At 39.4% G+C, this 16,868-nt stretch overlaps 1 protein-coding gene and 1 long non-coding RNA gene across 3 annotated transcripts in view; one reads left to right on the top strand and one right to left on the bottom strand.

Annotated features, from left to right (window-relative positions):
- LOC112670371 (uncharacterized) overlaps positions 1 to 2,669 on the top strand; it is a 44,725-nt gene extending 42,056 nt beyond the window's left edge. The window contains exons 7-8 of the long non-coding RNA XR_003142923.3: positions 389 to 671; positions 938 to 2,669. This is a non-coding gene — a long non-coding RNA (uncharacterized LOC112670371). The remainder of the gene's footprint in view (positions 1 to 388; positions 672 to 937) is intronic.
- The window catches only part of AFF3 (ALF transcription elongation factor 3), a 520,935-nt gene that overhangs the window by 46,439 nt on the left and 457,628 nt on the right, over positions 1 to 16,868 (bottom strand). For both annotated transcript variants that reach the window (XM_035695979.2, XM_025464016.3), the window contains one exon: positions 318 to 504. In XM_035695979.2, the coding sequence (XP_035551872.1) occupies positions 318 to 504 (187 nt within the window). The remainder of the gene's footprint in view (positions 1 to 317; positions 505 to 16,868) is intronic.

The following is a 16,868-nucleotide window of genomic DNA, read 5'->3' as shown; positions in this document are numbered from 1 at the left end:
AAGTCAACATAGAGATTTTTGGACAATGAAAGATGAAGTTTCTATACTTCAAAGGGAGCTCTGTAGTTAGGAGAACTGCAAGCAGGGGGCAGAGTGGGGAAAATGATGAGCCCAGACAGACCCTGACCCGCTGCCATGGGTGGTGGCCTCCCAGCCAGTAGGGCCAGTCGCTGTCTGCTGCCCGAGCCCAGGGAGGGGGTGGGGGGAGGGGGTAGGTGTGAGAACCAGACTCCAGGGATTTACTGCGCTCACCTTAGGGAGAGAAGCACAGCTGGCCGCCCCGGGGGGCTCAGGCTAGGAGGCTCTCAGGCTCTTACCTCCGGGCTGGAGTAGTGGGGAGGCTTGCTGCCCTCACTCTCGCTGGAACTGCTCTCGGTCTCCGAGTCAGATCCAGAGCTGCTCTCTGAGTCACTGGAGGAGCTGCTGCCGCTGCTGCTACTGCCACTGCTGCTGCCCTTGCTGGAAGGCACAGAGGCTCTGCAGTTGGCCTGCTGGACCACGGTGCTGCCAGCCCACGAGGCCCCCCGGGAAGAAGAGGGAAGGAAAGCCAAGTGAGCAAACACAAAACGCCGCCACCGAGCAAGCAAGCTGTCATTCGACCAAAGGAGAGAAGCAGCACACTGGCTGCGTGTCTGTCAACCATCACCTGGAGCCTGAAGAGCAATCATCAGGTCAAAGGCATCCTCATGGTTTAAAAAAAAAAAATTATGTATATAAATAAAATTGGGAACGAGAGTTGGTGCCCCTTGCTAGTCGAGCCCTCGCTATCTGGTGGTGCTTTAAGAAGGGGGGCCGGGGGTGTCATTTCAGAATGACTGTTTCTGGGAATGGCTTTGCAAATGCACCCCCGATCCAATCAGCTACAAAAAATGCAGGGAAATCCAAAATGCTTGAAATATTTTGTAGAGACTGAAAATATCTGTTTGCTTTCTTTTAGGAAGTGGGCTGCAAGGAAGGGCACAGCATTCTGCTCTGTGCTTTCATGGCCTGTTGAAAGGTTCTAGAGACTGGAGCATCAACAAAGTTATATAGTCCTACTTCCTACCTCTTCCTGCCCATGGAGTTGAGTGCTGGAGTGTTTGTAGGAGCTGGCTTGCTGTATAAACAGTAACTTTCCTTTTGAGCCCTTCATTAAAGAACTGAAGCTTCAACCTTTACCCATTTTCATATATTCCACACTTTAAAATTTAACCCCAGTGTGGTGGCTTATAGTAACAGCATTTCAAATGTTCAAATGTTTTAAACGTTCAAATGCTTGATGTTCATATCCATGCTGAAATTTGCCAGAAGTCATCATTATATACTCAAAGACAACAGGAAAAGTGGGCAGTTTGTAATGGTAATTAATCACAAAAATGCAAATAGGACACACCAACCCAGAGAGTGTTTGAGCCAAAAAGGAAGTTTCGGTACTCACATACTATACAACATCTTCAGAGTCCTTTATTAACTGCATTGCAACACGCCTGAATCTGTTCTTTTGAGGTCAAATTCTGAACCCAGAAAATGCAGTGGTCACTTTTTAATGTTGAGTCAGCAAATATCTGCTTGCCACTTCCAACTGTGACTACTGTTTCATCAGGACTGGACTTCAGGGAAAGCCAGGGGTGAGCGGAGCTTGTCAGGGTTTATGGCCCTAAGTGCGAAGCAGCCTAGACAAGGTGAACCATCCTTTCACCTACCCCTTAAATCTCTGACAAGTGTCTTTGCCCAAGGACAGATTCTCATAAATCCTCAGTGTGGGGGCAGGGAGGGAGGTTAATATTCATTGAGCCTTACTTCTTCTAGAAGAATGACCAGCCAAGAAGCTATCTTGCAGGATACATCTGAAAATGGAAGCATCGTTTTGAACTACAGGGTTAGATAGAGAAAAGTGGAGCCAGAACATAACCTTCCCTTGTGGGGGAACATTGTTTGGTGGGAACATTTCTCCCACCAAAGTCATGGTCCACTCCTACTGTCTGACAAAATTCTTCAACATCAGACAACACCAGCACATTTATGCCTTGCCTGAGCTGTAGTGGTTTCTTTACCAGGCTACTGTTTGTGTCTGGTGTTCAGAGAGGAATCCCGGATCTTTAGACAGAGGTGGGAAAGGGAATGTTAGTGATCAAAGGGCTGTAATATTTCTTTCTTCCTTTATGAACTAAAATCCATTTTTCCTGTTGGCTGAGTAGAGATGGCTACTATCAATGGAGTCATAAAAAAAAAAAAAAAACAACTATTAGATTCTGACCCAACATGAACATCTGAGATCGATAATAGTTTGTCAGGAGACCCCCAAAACACTGGGGAAAAACTCCAAACAACACCTTCTCCTCCAAAACCCCCAAACAGCAAAGCAACACATGGTGGAGGAAAGAGATATGTGTCCCTGCCAAGCTTTGGAATGACATTGCTGAAGACGGGGAAATTATTATGAATAAAGAGTATTTTGATGGATTTCATGTGATGGTCAAAGGCTTTGATCACTGGGCAGGACATTCTACTTGCTTTAATTCAAACCACAAAGGAACATGTGATGCTGGTGCTGTGTGTACCTGGGCATTGTGTGTGCAGCAGAAACAGCAATGTGTGTGCAATTCCCTGGGGCTTGCACCACAAAGTGATTGACTGTCTTTTGAAAAGCGGCACTTTAATTTCTGAGAAAATGTCCATTAAACAGTTACCACGCTGCCTTCCTTTTATGACTGCTGTCCTATAGTAATGAGACATACTAGCCCAAGGAGAGAGAATCTCTGATCTGAATTAGATTGGCAGAAAAGTCTTATACTTTTATGTTTTCCTCCCTTAAATTAAGGGAGGAAATTCACCTAAAATGACAGTTCTACTAGTGTAACTATTATTTGTTTTTAAGACAATTGAGAGAGCCAAGAATTTTAGGTTTTTCTTTAGGCTTTGGTTGTAAGGGCTGTGAGGCTTACCATGCTTCTGTGGGCGGGATTGAATATATTTGTGTTTCAATGGTCTGGGTAGAGAATATGTTGCCAGAAACAATTCATGTTAAGGATGGGAGCCTGGAAAGACTGTCGAGGCTCCAGTTGTGGGATCAAGATAACTATCTCAACCTCCATGGATGCTGTTCCAGTAATTAGTCTTGATGCAGAGGTCCTTGAGGGACAACTAGTCGTTCTGGCTTCGACTCAACAAATGTTGTTGCCATGAGTACAGGCAGTTGCTGTGCCTCCATGGGCCTCTGCAGCAGGGAGGGGAGGGTAGCAGAAGAGATGAGGAAGCCAAGGATGGTCATCACTATAGACTAGTACCAACAGAAGGATGAGATCAGTTAAATCAGGAGGGCTCTTGGGAGTCATGGAATCAAGAAGATGGAAAAAGATGGAAGAAAGATCTTCTGGAAAGAAGACTTTAGACTCAATTTATTTCAAATTGCAGACTGAGCATGTTAGTGTGCCAAGAAGTTGTCATGTTTCCATACCGAAAATATTAAAAAAATATTAATTTAATTAAAAATTAACTTTTTCCTAAAATGATAAAACTGATTAATTGACATGATGACACAGTCTTAGCCAACTTTTAAGAGAGTTTCTGGACCCTATGCCATTTCAGGAACATGGTGCCATGGAGACTACAGATGTGACAACATTAATGAGATAATGGAATGAAAGTCTTCCTGTCATCAAACTTAGCACCATGGCTGGGACATAACGAGCATTTACATGTAACTGCTGAATGAAAAAATCAATAGAGAAAATCTATCACTGGGTTAATGAGTTTTTTTAAAAAATGGATTTAACCTTTCAAAAGGGGTACAACCTCTCTTCTCCAACAAAGAATGTATTTAAGGGGACTTCAGCACCTCCTGTGATCTTCCAATTTTAATACTTTTTCCTTTCAGAGAATATTTCTTTAAATGTGCTCTAAATTTCATCTCCTATAATTTAAGCACAGTTCTCTCTCGGATGGTTTATTTACTTTTTGTATTTTGATTTCATGCAATGTTTTGCTGGTTTTGTGAGTGGTCAGGATCAAACACACCTTTGGGAGGGTCTTGGGTTTATTCTAAATGATCTGCTTACTGTGTCTCTTCCTTTGGCTGCAGTGACACATTTCTTTCAGAATCTGGGCTGGGCAAAGTCTGAATACAGACAGATCTGGAACCTAACTGACAAATCCTGGACCTCACAGTCAAGGGTGCTGGTGTTTGCTAAGTGTATCGTGGAGTCTGGATAAATACCCAAAGTTGTCCACAAGCTTTCAGCTCATAAGTAACTTAGGGGCAGGCTCTTGGCCTGGTTGGCACTGTATGGACAGCTGAGATGCCCAGCAGGAGCCTCACTTCCTGTGGCCACTCCACCCGTACTGGTCTGATGATGATGTTTTAGAAGGGGCGACAGCACCTTCTCACTGAACACCCTGTATTAATTTCCAAACACTTGATTTCTAAAGTGCGATTAGTGCTCCGGCAACAGTATTTCTTTTTTGATATTAATTGATCTAAAACTATATCTACATTATGAGAAGTGAAAGTGGTAAAAGATGGCACAAGGAGGTTCACTGTTGCCAAACTTATCTTCCAAAACACAAAACTGGTAGGATTGTTGGTTCTATATAAAATATTTTGGTTTGCTCTGCTATAGCACCAGGAACAAGTCTTCTGTTAAACATGGCTTTTTGAAGCTCTTCATGGTCTGTCCTCAATCAGATCTCCATCCTCACCTTACTGGGTCTATCCCTAAACCTCAGCCATAATAAATTTCTCATAATTTTGACTATCTCTAACATGCTTTAGAATTATATATATCTATAATTATATATTATATATGTGTATACGTAGATAAGTGCATATATATTTACATATACTCAAACTCACTCTATTTAAACTAAAAAACCAAAACCAGTTCACCCATTTCTCCCACCCTCCCATCCCCCACTTCTGGCAACCACAAGAATAGAATAGAATTATAATAAATAAAAATGGAATTATATTTTGCTTTACTTATAGTGCTTTTGAATTCATCTCTTTGTACAGATTTTAAATTGTTTTTTTCCAGATGCTACATTATATATAACTTATCACAATCTACTGCTGTTGTCATTTTACCAGTTTGAGTGAAGTGTAGAAACCTTACCTCCTTCACTATCTTAAATATATCTTTTTTTAAAAAAGATTTTATTTATTTATCCATGAGAGACAGACAGACAAAGAGAGAAAGAGAGAGAGAGAGAGAGAGAGAGGCAGAGACACAGGCAGAGGGAGAAGCAGGCCCCATGCAGAAGCCTGATGTGGGACTCGATCCCGGGACTTCAGGATTACGCCCTAGGCTGAAGGCAGGTGCTAAACTGCTGAGCTACCCAGGGATTCCCATAAATATATCTTTTATAGGGCAGCCCCGGTGGCCCAGTGGTTTAGCGCCACCTTCAGCCTGGGGTGTGATCCTTCCTGGAGACCCTGGATCGAGTCCCATGTCAGGCTTCCTGCATGGAGCCTGCTTCTTCCTCTGCTTGTGTCTTTACCTCTCTCTCTGTGTATCTGTCATGAATAAATAAATAAAGTTTAAAAAAATATATCTTTTATATACATTGGAGGATCACACCAAACAATGTTTCAAATTTTGCTTCATTTGCCAAATACAATTTAGAAACCCCATGAAGAGAAAAAAAAAAAATTTCTCATATTTTCCCTACTTTTATTGTTTCCACTGTTTTTCTTTCTTTCTTGATATCATTTATTGTATGGAGTTTCCTTCTTCTCTCTTTCTGGGCCTCTAATGATACAAATGATAGGTCTTTTGTTATAGTTCCATAGATTTTTGAGGCTCTGTCTTTTTTTCTCCTTTAGTTTATGCTTCTCTGTTATTCATTTTGGCAATACCTATTATTCTATCTTCAGGTTCACAGATTCTTTCTTATGTTTTCCTCATTCTACTTTTGAATGCATTCATTGAATTTTTAAATTTCAGTTACTGTATTTTTCAGTTTTGCAATTGACATTTAGTTCCTCTTTATATCTTTTATTTCTTTGCTGAGACTCTATATTTTCATTTGTTTCAAGTATGCTCTTAATTGCATGTTGAAGCATTTTATAATGGTTCCTTGATTTATTTTAAAAAAGATTTTATTTATTTATTCATGAGAGTCACACACAGAGAGAGAGAGAGAGGCAGAGACACAGGCAAAGGGAGAAGCAGGCTCCATGCAGGGAGCCTGATGTGGGACCTGATCCCAGGACCCCGGGATCACACCCCGAGCCAAAGGCAGATGCTCAACCACTGAGCCACCCAGGCATCCCAATATAATGGTTCCTTTAAAATCCTTGTCATGTAATTCTCATATTTGTGTCATCCACTACTGGCATCTGTCGTTTGTCTTCTCTCATTCAAGTTGAGATTTTTCCAGGTTCTTGATATGATGAATGATGTTCTATTGTATCCTGAACATTTTCATATTATAAGACTTTGGATTTCAGAAAAAACACTTATTTTAGTAGCTCTCCACTAACACAAAATCAGCAAGGGGACAGAAGAGTACCACTTTATAGTTGGGCAAGGGGAGAAGGAACTCAAGGCTTCTAACTTTGCCTTTCCTAATAAAGGTGGAAATGTGGTTACTCCCCCCCTCCCCCATGGTGTTTGGCTGGAACACCATGAAAGTCACTTTTTGTCTAAAAGTTTTCTTCTTGCTAGGATACTCACTTCCTGGCTCTTTGACTAGCTTTCCTGGGGCTTTTATTTTTATTTTTTAAAATCTGTGCCTGTTGGCATTTCCAGGTTGCTGGCTTTTGCAGCATTCACTCTGAGCTATATGAGGAAAAATGAAAACCCAGTGAACCACCTGCCATGCCTTTCTTGGAACTTATTTGCCTAGCTGATCTGCCTTCTATCTTATAGTCCTATGTTTGTTTTATATATACTATCTAAGCATTTAGTTGTATTTAGCATAAAGGATTTGGAAAAGTACATTAGTATTTTGTCCCAGAATGAGAATGACCTACTTGATATTTATCAAGTAGAAAGGAACTTTCACTCCTTAGTACTTCTAACTTCTGCTCTGGTTAATTGTATCAAGAGTTTATGAATGAAACAACCATGCAGGTGTCTGCTACAGTCTTTGCCTACTTTTATCACTTAGCCATATTAGGCATTAATTCACTTATTTAAAAACCATTTATTGGGGATCCCTGGGTGGCTCAGCGGTTTAGCGCCTGCCTTTGGCCCAGGGCATGATCCTGGAGTCCTGGGATCGAGTCCCACATCAGGTTCCCTGCATGGAGCCTGCTTCTCCCTCCTCCTGTGTCTCTGCCTCTCTCTCTCTCTCTCTCTCTCTGTGTCTATCATAAATAAATAAATAAATAAATAAATAAATCCTAAAAAACAAAAACAAAAACCATTTATTGTGGAAATTAAGCTCAGATTTTAAATGTCTATGTACTAAAGCTAGGCAGATCATGTTATAAAGAATGCCTTTATCATTATGAGAAAAAGGACCCAAACAAAAGGAGGTTGAAAATGTTAAGGATAAAAAGGTGAGTACTCTAAAAGTTATATTTAGAGTAAATGGCATGAGAGCTAGGAATGATATTTGTGTGACATTTGTTAAGAATCCACTTTTTGAGAGGGTGGCCCAAGATGGCAGTGTAGGAAAACTCTGAACTCACCTCCTCCCGTGGACACACTCAATCTATACCTACATATAGAATAATTTTTCCTAAAGAAGAACCGAGGGCTGCTTGAGTTTCCTCACAGCAAACAGTAGAAAGAATACAGAGAAGAGTAGGAGAGACAGAGACCTGGTAATGATGGAAACCCCATCCCCAACATGGTGACCTGCAGTAGGGAGGGTTACCACTGAGGGGCCCATGGGCAGATTCACCCACCTGGGGCAGCAAAAAAACAGTGGTTTAAAGGGAAACTAGATTAAAGTGAAGGAAATCCATTTACTAGCTGTAGAGCATTTGCCAGTGGGCAGAAACTGCTGGAACTCTCTCCAGGGCTGGGGGTGATGGCAAGTACCATTTTTTATGTTCCTCTTCCATCTTGATAGTGTAGGTGGTACAGGGTTGAGGCACTCTAGCCAAATTGCTAGTGCTGCCCACTATGTCCCACACCTCTGGCTTACACTAGCTCTAGCAGTCCTCTCAAGAAGGCACCAGCATGGCATGCCTTGGGACCCCCAGGTTCATGCCTGTTCCAGCGTTCATGCCTGTTCCAGCCCTCCTGCTTGGGCAGCCCCACACAGCATGCCCTGGGATCCTACTAGCTCATGCTTGATTCAGCTTGAGCTATCCACTAAAGCAGCCTTGGCATGGTACATCCAGGGACCTCCTGGTACACACCTGCTCTGCTCCATCCATTCTACCAGGGCAGCCCTGCTAATGCCTACTCCAGCTGTCCTGCCAGGGAGTCCCTGGTGTAGTGCCCCAGGATCTCCTGGCCTACACTGGCTCCTAGAATGGCATGTCCTGGGACTCCTTGGTCTGTGTTCACTCTAACTCTAGCCATCCCAGCAGAACAACTTTGATACAGCATGCCTTGGGAACCCCTGGCCTATACCTGCTCCAGCTCCAGCTCCAGCTGGCCTGCCAAAGCCACCAAACACATGCAGTCAACACAGGAAATGCTCCTATACAAGGCCACTTCTTCAAGGCTGGGAGAGGTAGCTACTCTGCCTAATTGATAGAAACAAACAGAAGGTTAGACAGAATGAAGAGACAGAGAAACATGTTCCAAAAAGAAGAACAAGATAAAATCACAGAAAAACCCTAGTGAAATAGAGATAAGTAATTTACCCGATAAAGAGTTCAAAGTAATGGTCATAAAGACACTCATCAAACTTGGGAGAAGAATGTGGAGGAACATAGAGAGAACTTCAACAAAGAGTCAGAAAATATAAGAAAGAACCAATCAGAACTGAAGAATATACTAATTGAAGTGAAAAACACACTAGAGGGAATTAACAGCAGATTAGATGATACAGAAGAATGAATTAGTGACCTGGAAGACAGAATAGTGGAAGTTACCCCATCAGAACCGCTCCCCCCTGCCCCCCGAAAAGGAAGTTAGTTTAAGGGACCTTCAAGACAACATTAGGCATAATGTATTTCACATTATATGGGTCCCAGAAGAAGAGAGAGAGAGACAGAGAGAGAGAGAGAGAGAGAGAGAAAGGAACAGAAAACTTATCTGAAGAAATAATGGTGGAAAACTTCCCTATCCTGTGGAAGGAAACAGACATCCTGGTCCAGGTAGCACACAGAATCCCACACAAGATGAACCCAAAGAGAGCCACACTAAGACATATTATAATTAACATGACAAAAGTTAAAGATAAAGAGAGATTTTAAAGGCATCAAGAGAAAAATGGTCACATAAAAGGGAAACTCCTTAGGTCTATCAGTTGATTTTCAGCAGAAACTTTGTAGGCCAGAAGGGAGTGTCAGGATATATTTAAAGTGCTGGAAAAAGGGGAAAAATGATAACTGAAACCATTGCCTGTCAAGATTATCACTCAGAATTAAAGGAGAGACTCCCAGATAAGCAAATACTAAAGGAGTTCATCACCACTAATCTTGCCTTACAAGAAATGTTAAAGAGTCTTCTTTGAGTAGAATAGAAAAGGCTATAAGTAGAAAAAAGAAAACATTGAAAGAAAAAACCCACTGGTTAAAAAATAAACTCTCACTGATACTACAAGGCAAATATACAGTAAAGGCAGTGATCAGCTACTTAGAAAGCTAATATGAAGGTTAAAAGCAAAAATAGTGAATCAACTATAACTACAATAAATGTTAAGGGATATACAAAATAAAAGATGTAAAATATAATGTCAAAAACATAAAACATGGTGGAAGACAGTAAAAAGGTAGTGACTTTAGAATGCATTTAAACTTAAGCAATTATCAGTTTAAAATATACTGCTATTTATATAGAAGAGCATAGGCCAATCTATATAAACCTCATGGAAACTAGAAACCAAAAACCTACACTAGATACCCACACAAAACAGAGAAAGGAGCTCAAACATAAAGCTAATGAAAGTTATTAAATCACAGAGGAAGAGAGCAAGAAAAGGAATGAGAACTACCAAAAAAACCCCAGAAAACAATGAACAAAATGGCAATGAATACCTATCATTAATTACTTTAGATGTAAATGACCTAAATGCTCCAATCAAAAGACAATGAATGGTGCAATGGGTAAAAACAAAAACAAAAACAAAAACAAGACCCATGTATATGCTGCTTACAAGAGACTCACAGCAGAACTAAGACATACATAGACTGAAAGTGAAGGGATGGAGAAAGATATTCCACAGAAATAAAAATGAAAAGAAAGCTGAAATAGCAATATTCATATCAGACTAAATAGACTTTAAAACAAAGACTAACAAAACATAAAGACGAGCATTACATAGTGATAATCATGTCAATACAAGAAAAGGATATACCATTCATAAACATTTATTTATTTGGGTGCACCCAACATAAGAGCACTTAAGTACATAAAGAAAATATTAATGGAAATAAAGGAAGAAATTCACAGTAATACAATGGTATTAGGGGACTTTAATACCCTAGTTACATGAATGCATAGATCACCCAGGCAGAAAATCAATGAGGAAACATTGGCTTTAAACAACACATTAGACGAGATGGACTCACATATGGAATTTTTTATCCCCTAACTGCAGAATACATATTCATCTCCAGTGCACATGGGACATTCTCCAGGATAGGTCACATGCTAAGCCACAAAACAAGCCTAAATAAATTCTAGAAGACTGAAATCATATCAAGCATCTTTTGGGACCAGAATGGTGTGAAACTAGAATTACAAGAAGAAAACTGGAAAGAACACAAACACTTGAGACTAACAAAATGTTACTAAAGAACCAATGTATCAATGAAGAAATCAAGAGAAAATAAAAAAAAACACCTTACACAAATGAGATGGAAACACAACTTGCTGAAATCTATGGGCTATAGCAAAAGCAGTTCTAAGAACAACAGAAGCCTACCTCAAGAAACAAGAAAAATCTCAAGTAAACAATCCAACCTTACACCTAAAGAAAGTAGAAAAAGAAGCCTAAAGATAGTACAAGGAAATAATAAAGATTGGAGTGAGAATAAATAAAATACAGACTAAAAATTTTGAAAAAAAAATCAATGAAACTAAAAGCAGTTTTTTTGAAAGATAAACAAAATCAATAAACCTCTAGCCAGACTCATCAAGTAAAAAAGTGGACCCAAATAAATAAAATCAGAAATGAAAGATGGCAAGTTACAACTGACACCCCAGAAATTAAAAAATAAAATCATGAGACTACTATGAAACAGTAAACTGAAACACCTACAAGAAGTGGATACACTTCTGGAAGTACACAATCTTCTAAGATTCAATCATGAAGAATTTAAAATCTGAACAGACCAATTACAAATAAAGAAATTGAATCAGTAATTTAAAAATTCCCAAAAAACAGGGGCATGTGGGTTGCTCAGTTGGTTAAGCATCTGACTTCAGCTCAGGTCATGATCTCAGGGGTCCTGGGATTGAAGCCCAAGTCAGGCTCTCAGAGGAGAGTCTGCTCATCCCTCTGCCCTTCTCCCATCCGTGCACACATGTGTGCATTCATGTGCGTGCTCTCTAATAAATAAATAACATCTTTAAAAAATTCCCCAAAAACAAAAGTCTAGAACCAGATGGCTTCACAGGTAAATTCTACCAAACATTTATTTTATTTTTTTTAAGATTTTATTTATTTATTCATGAAAAAGAGAGAGAGAGAGAGAGAGAGAGGCAGAGACACAGGCAGAGGGAGAAACAGGCTCCATGCCAGGAGCCCAATGTGGGACTCGATCCCGGGTCTCCAGGATCACACCCTGGGCTGAAGGTGGCGCTGAACTGCTGAGCCACCAGGGCTGCTCTCTACCAAACATTTAAAGAAGAGTTAGTATCTCTCCTCAAATTACTGGAAAATAAAAAAAAAACAAAAAACACTGCAGAGGAAGGAACACTTCCAAACTCATTTTATGAAGCCAGCATTACCCTGACACTAAAACCAGACATAGACACTACAAAAAGAAAATTATGCCCAATATCCCTGATGAACATAGATAAGAAACTCTCAACAAAATATTAGCAAACAGAATTTAACAACATATTAGAAAAATCACACACCATAGTCAAGTAGGATTTATTCTAGGGATGCAAGGGTGGCTTGGCATCTGCAAATTAATTAACATGGTACACATTACATTAACAAAATGAAGGATAAAAATCCTACAATCACTTCAATAATGCAGAGAAAGCATATGACAAAATTCAACATCCACTTTGATAAAAATCCTCAACAAAGTGGGCATAGGAAGAACATACCTCAACATGATAAAGGCCATATATGACAGACCCACAGCTAACATCACACTTAATGAGGAAAAGCTGAAAACTTTTCCTCTAAGATCAGAAAGAAAATGAGGATGCCCACTCTTGCCACTTTTATTCAACATAGTACTGTAAGTCCTACTCACAACAATCAGGCAAGAAAAAAAAACAAAGAAAGACATCCAGATCAGAAAGAAATAAAAACTGTCCTTATTTGCAGATGATATGATACCATTTATAGAAAACCTGAAGATTCCACGAAAAAGCTATTAGAACTAATAAGTGAATTCAGTGAAGTTGCAAAATATAAAATTAGCATATAGAAATTGGTTGCATTTTTACATGCTAATAAAAAGCTATCAGAGAGAAAAATTAAGGAAACAATCCTATTTATAATAGCATCAAAAGGAATAAAATATCTAGGGATAAATTTAACCAAGTTGGTGGGAGACTGGTACTCTGAGAACTCTGAGAACAAGACATTAGTGAAAGAAATTGAAGGTGAGACAAATAAATGGAAAGATACACGGTGCTCACAGATGGAAGAATTATTATTGCTAAAAATTTCTATACTATCCAAGCAATCTACAGATTCAATGTGATCTCCACCAAAACACCAATTGCATCTTTTACAAAATTAGAACAAAGAATTCTAAAATTTGGATGGAACCAGAAAAGACTGCGAATAGACAAAGCAATCTTGAGAAAGAAGAACAAAGCTGGAAGATCATGTCTCTTTTAAAAAAAAATTTTATTTATATATTCATGAGAGACACCGTGAGAGAGAGGCAGAGACACGGGCAGAGAGAGAAGCAGGCTCCATCCAGGAAGCCAGATGTGGGACTCAATCCCGGGACTCCAGGATCATGCCCTGGGCTGAAGGCGGCGCTAAACCGCTGAGCCACCCAGGTGTCCCAAAGATCAGGTCTATGACTTCAAACTATACTACAAAGACATAGTAATCAAAACAGTATGGCATTGGCATGAAAATGAACTCATAGATTAATGGTCTAGAACAGAGAGTCCAGAAATAAACCTGCACATGTATGGTCAATTAATCTACAACAAAGGAGGCAAGAATATGCAATGGGGGAAAGGACAGTCTCTTCAAATGGTGTTGGGAGAACTGGACAGTTACATGCCACAGAATGAAACTGGAACACTTTCTTACTCCATATACAAAAAATAAACTCAAAGGGATTGAAGACTTGAATGTAAGACCTGAAACCATAAAACTCCTAGAAGAAAATATAGGCAATAAGCTCCTTGACATTGGTCTTAGAAATATTTTTTTTTGGACCAGTATCTTCAGGCAAGGGCAACAAAAGCTAAGATAAACAAATGAAACTACATCAAACTAAAAAGTTTTTGCACAGTGAAGGGAATCATCAACAAAATGAAAAGCCTGAATAGGAGAAGATATTTGCAAATTATGGATTCTATAAGTGGTTAATTTCCAAAATATATAAACAATGTACATGACTTAGTATCAAAAAACCCCACGAAGTACCTGATTAAAAAATGCACAGAGAATCTGAATAGACACTTTTCCAAAGGAGACATACGGATGGCAACAAGTGCATGAAAAAATGTTCAACATCACTAATCATCGGGGAAATGCAAATCAAAACCACAAGGAGACAGCACCTCACACTGGTCAGACTGTCTGTTATCAAAAGGACATGAAATTGTGTTGATGAGGATGTGGAAAAAGAGAACTCTCATGCACTGTTGGTGGCAGTTTAAATTGGTGCAGCCACTATGGAAAACAGTATGGAAATTCCTTAAAAAATTAAAAAGAGAATTGTCATATGATTCAGCAATACCACTTCTGAATGTTTTTTTGAAGACATCCCAAACATCAGTTTGAAGAAATATATGCACCTCTACGTTCACTGCAGCATTATTCACAGCAGCCAAGCTATGGAAGCAGCCTGTGTCCGTCAATAGATAAAAGGATAAAAAAGATGTGAGATACACACACACACACACACACACACACACACACACACACACACAAACAGGACTATTATTTAACCATAAAAAAAGAATGAAATCATACCATCTGTGACAACATGAATGGACCCAGAGGGTATAATGCTAAGTGAAACAAGTCAGAGAAAGACAAATATCATATGATTTCACTTACATGTGGAATCTGAAGCAGACATACAGGCAGAGGGAGAAGCAGGCTCCCTGTGGGGAGCCCAGTGTGGGACTCGATCCCAGGACCCCGGGATCACGGCCTGAGCTGAAGCCAGATGCTCAATCACTGAGCCACCCAGGCGCCTCATATACTACTTTTTGACAATGCAAAAACTGCATTTTCATCAGTTTAGAAAAATCAAAGAAAAGCTCTAAAATCAGTCATAAAGGATTAGCCAGTGTCCAGGTGGAGGGAAGTAGTTACCTACATCAACATGAAACAGTGACTCAGGACAGTTGGACAATACTTCCCTCAGGATCCTAGACCCCTGGAGGTTTTGTTTGTTTTGTTACTTTATACCATTGTTGCCTCCTTATAGGTATTATTCTTCTCTTCATAGATGAGGACAAGAAGACCCCTAATAAGAGACAGAGCTGAGATTCTATTTCCAGAAATTTGCCCTATGAAAATAATCAAGAGTGTTTAAAAACATTTATCTAAAGGATATATGCTTTTACATTATTTGCAATAGGAAAGGACTTATAAACAAATGCCTGACAATAGGGGATTGTTAAATAAATAATGATACACCTTTATGAGGGAATATTTTTTAGTATTATACAGTCATTATAAACATATGAGAATACTTCATGAAAAATTCTCACAGTATATTTGTGCAGAAATGGGCTTTCCAGTATGCCTGTCATCTGAGGGCAGAGAAACTGACCAGGAACACACAGGTGTTGATTCTGCTTTTTTTTCCCCCTGGGGGAGGATGGAGTTTTGCCGACCCTGAGTTTTACTTCAGCTTATCAGATGGTCCCATTGTCTATAAACAGGCTCTTCAATGGGATTATTAAGTGTACAGTTTGTGGAAATCTCCTTGACTAGTTATGTGAGGCCCAAGCATAAAGGGACTGAGGTATGAGAATCCTGTTAGAAGCTCTAGGGAGGGCAGCCTAGGTGCTTCAGCGGTTTAACGCCGCCTTCAGCCCAGGGCATGATCCTGGAGATCTGGGATCAAGTCCCACCCGCGTCGGGCTCCCTGCATGGAGCCTGCTTCTCCCTCTGCCTGTGTCTCTGCCTCTCTCTGTGTCTTTCATGAATAAATAAATACATAAAATCTTAAAAAAAAAAAAAGAAGCTCTAGGGATACCTGGGGATCTGTGCCAGTGTGCCTATCCCAGCTCTGTGGGGCCCTCGTGTCTCAGTGGTGTTTCTGTATCCTTTGGCAAATAAACTGAGGACCTAATCTAACCTCCCAGGGTATATGTATGTGGTTTTTCTCAGACAGTCTATTAGCTACAAAGCAGCATGAATATATAGAGAAAATATATATACAGAGAAAAAACACTGGAAGGATATATACTCAAATGTTAACTGTGGATAAATTTGGATGGTGGTATCATGAGGTTTAAATATTTTTTGAACTTTTCTGTATTTTCCAATTTTTAACCAACAGAACATATGCTAGCCTTTTCAAGTCTATTTGATTGATGATTCTCTTAATATATCATTAAAATTAGCCTGCTAGTATTTTATTTAGAATTCTGGGAGGATCTATCTTTATTGGTGAACCTGACATATATTTATATTCATCTATTTTATATTTTGGGGGCAGTTTTTGACAGGTTTGGCATCATGCGGAGTTTAGCTTGGAAGAATAAACTGGATGGTGCTCTAAAAAAGTTTCAATAATATGAGAATTATCTGTTCCTTGAAAGTTTAGTACTTACAGCAGTAAACTATCTAGTCAACAGAGCTTTTTCAGAATGGTGATCCTTTGATACCTTTTATAATTTATTCCTTGGTTACTACTCATTTCTTCTTTTGTTGATTCTGTTAATTTATATTTTGTTTCCAAAAAATTCTATTTAATTTCTATTTTCAAGCTTATTTATTTCACAAAATTTATAGAATATTCTCTTTAAAACCATGGTATCTAGTATATCACTTCTGCTAAATTCTGCTTTCCCATCCCTTTTTCTTCCTTATATTTGTCAAAAATTTGTCTATTTTCTTTTCAAAGGAACAGCTCAATCTGTATTTTCTGGCTTTGCTTCCTTTTATATTTTTCAGGTTTATTTTATAACAGCTTTACACGCTTCTTGAGTTGAAGGCTTATTTCAGCTATTTTAATTCTTTCTTAATAATGGAAGCATTTGGGTTATCACTTTGCTTCTGAATACATCTATGGTTGCAGGTGATCCTCCTCATTATGCTGTGTTTTTATTTACTCTCTAAATAGATGGTTGTAGTAGTTTAAGTTCTCCTTTGATCAAACAGTTATTTAGAAGACAGCTTCCCAATACAAAATATTTAAGAAGGATAAACATTGGGGCGCCTGGGTGCCTCAGCAGTTGAGCATCTGCCTTCAGCCCAGG

The sequence above is a fragment of the Canis lupus genome, chromosome 10 (genome assembly GCF_003254725.2).
Source record: "Canis lupus dingo isolate Sandy chromosome 10, ASM325472v2, whole genome shotgun sequence".
Taxonomy (NCBI): Eukaryota; Metazoa; Chordata; class Mammalia; order Carnivora; family Canidae; genus Canis; species Canis lupus.
Note: the sequence above shows the minus strand (reverse complement) of the source record. Positions and strands in the feature narration are given on the sequence as shown.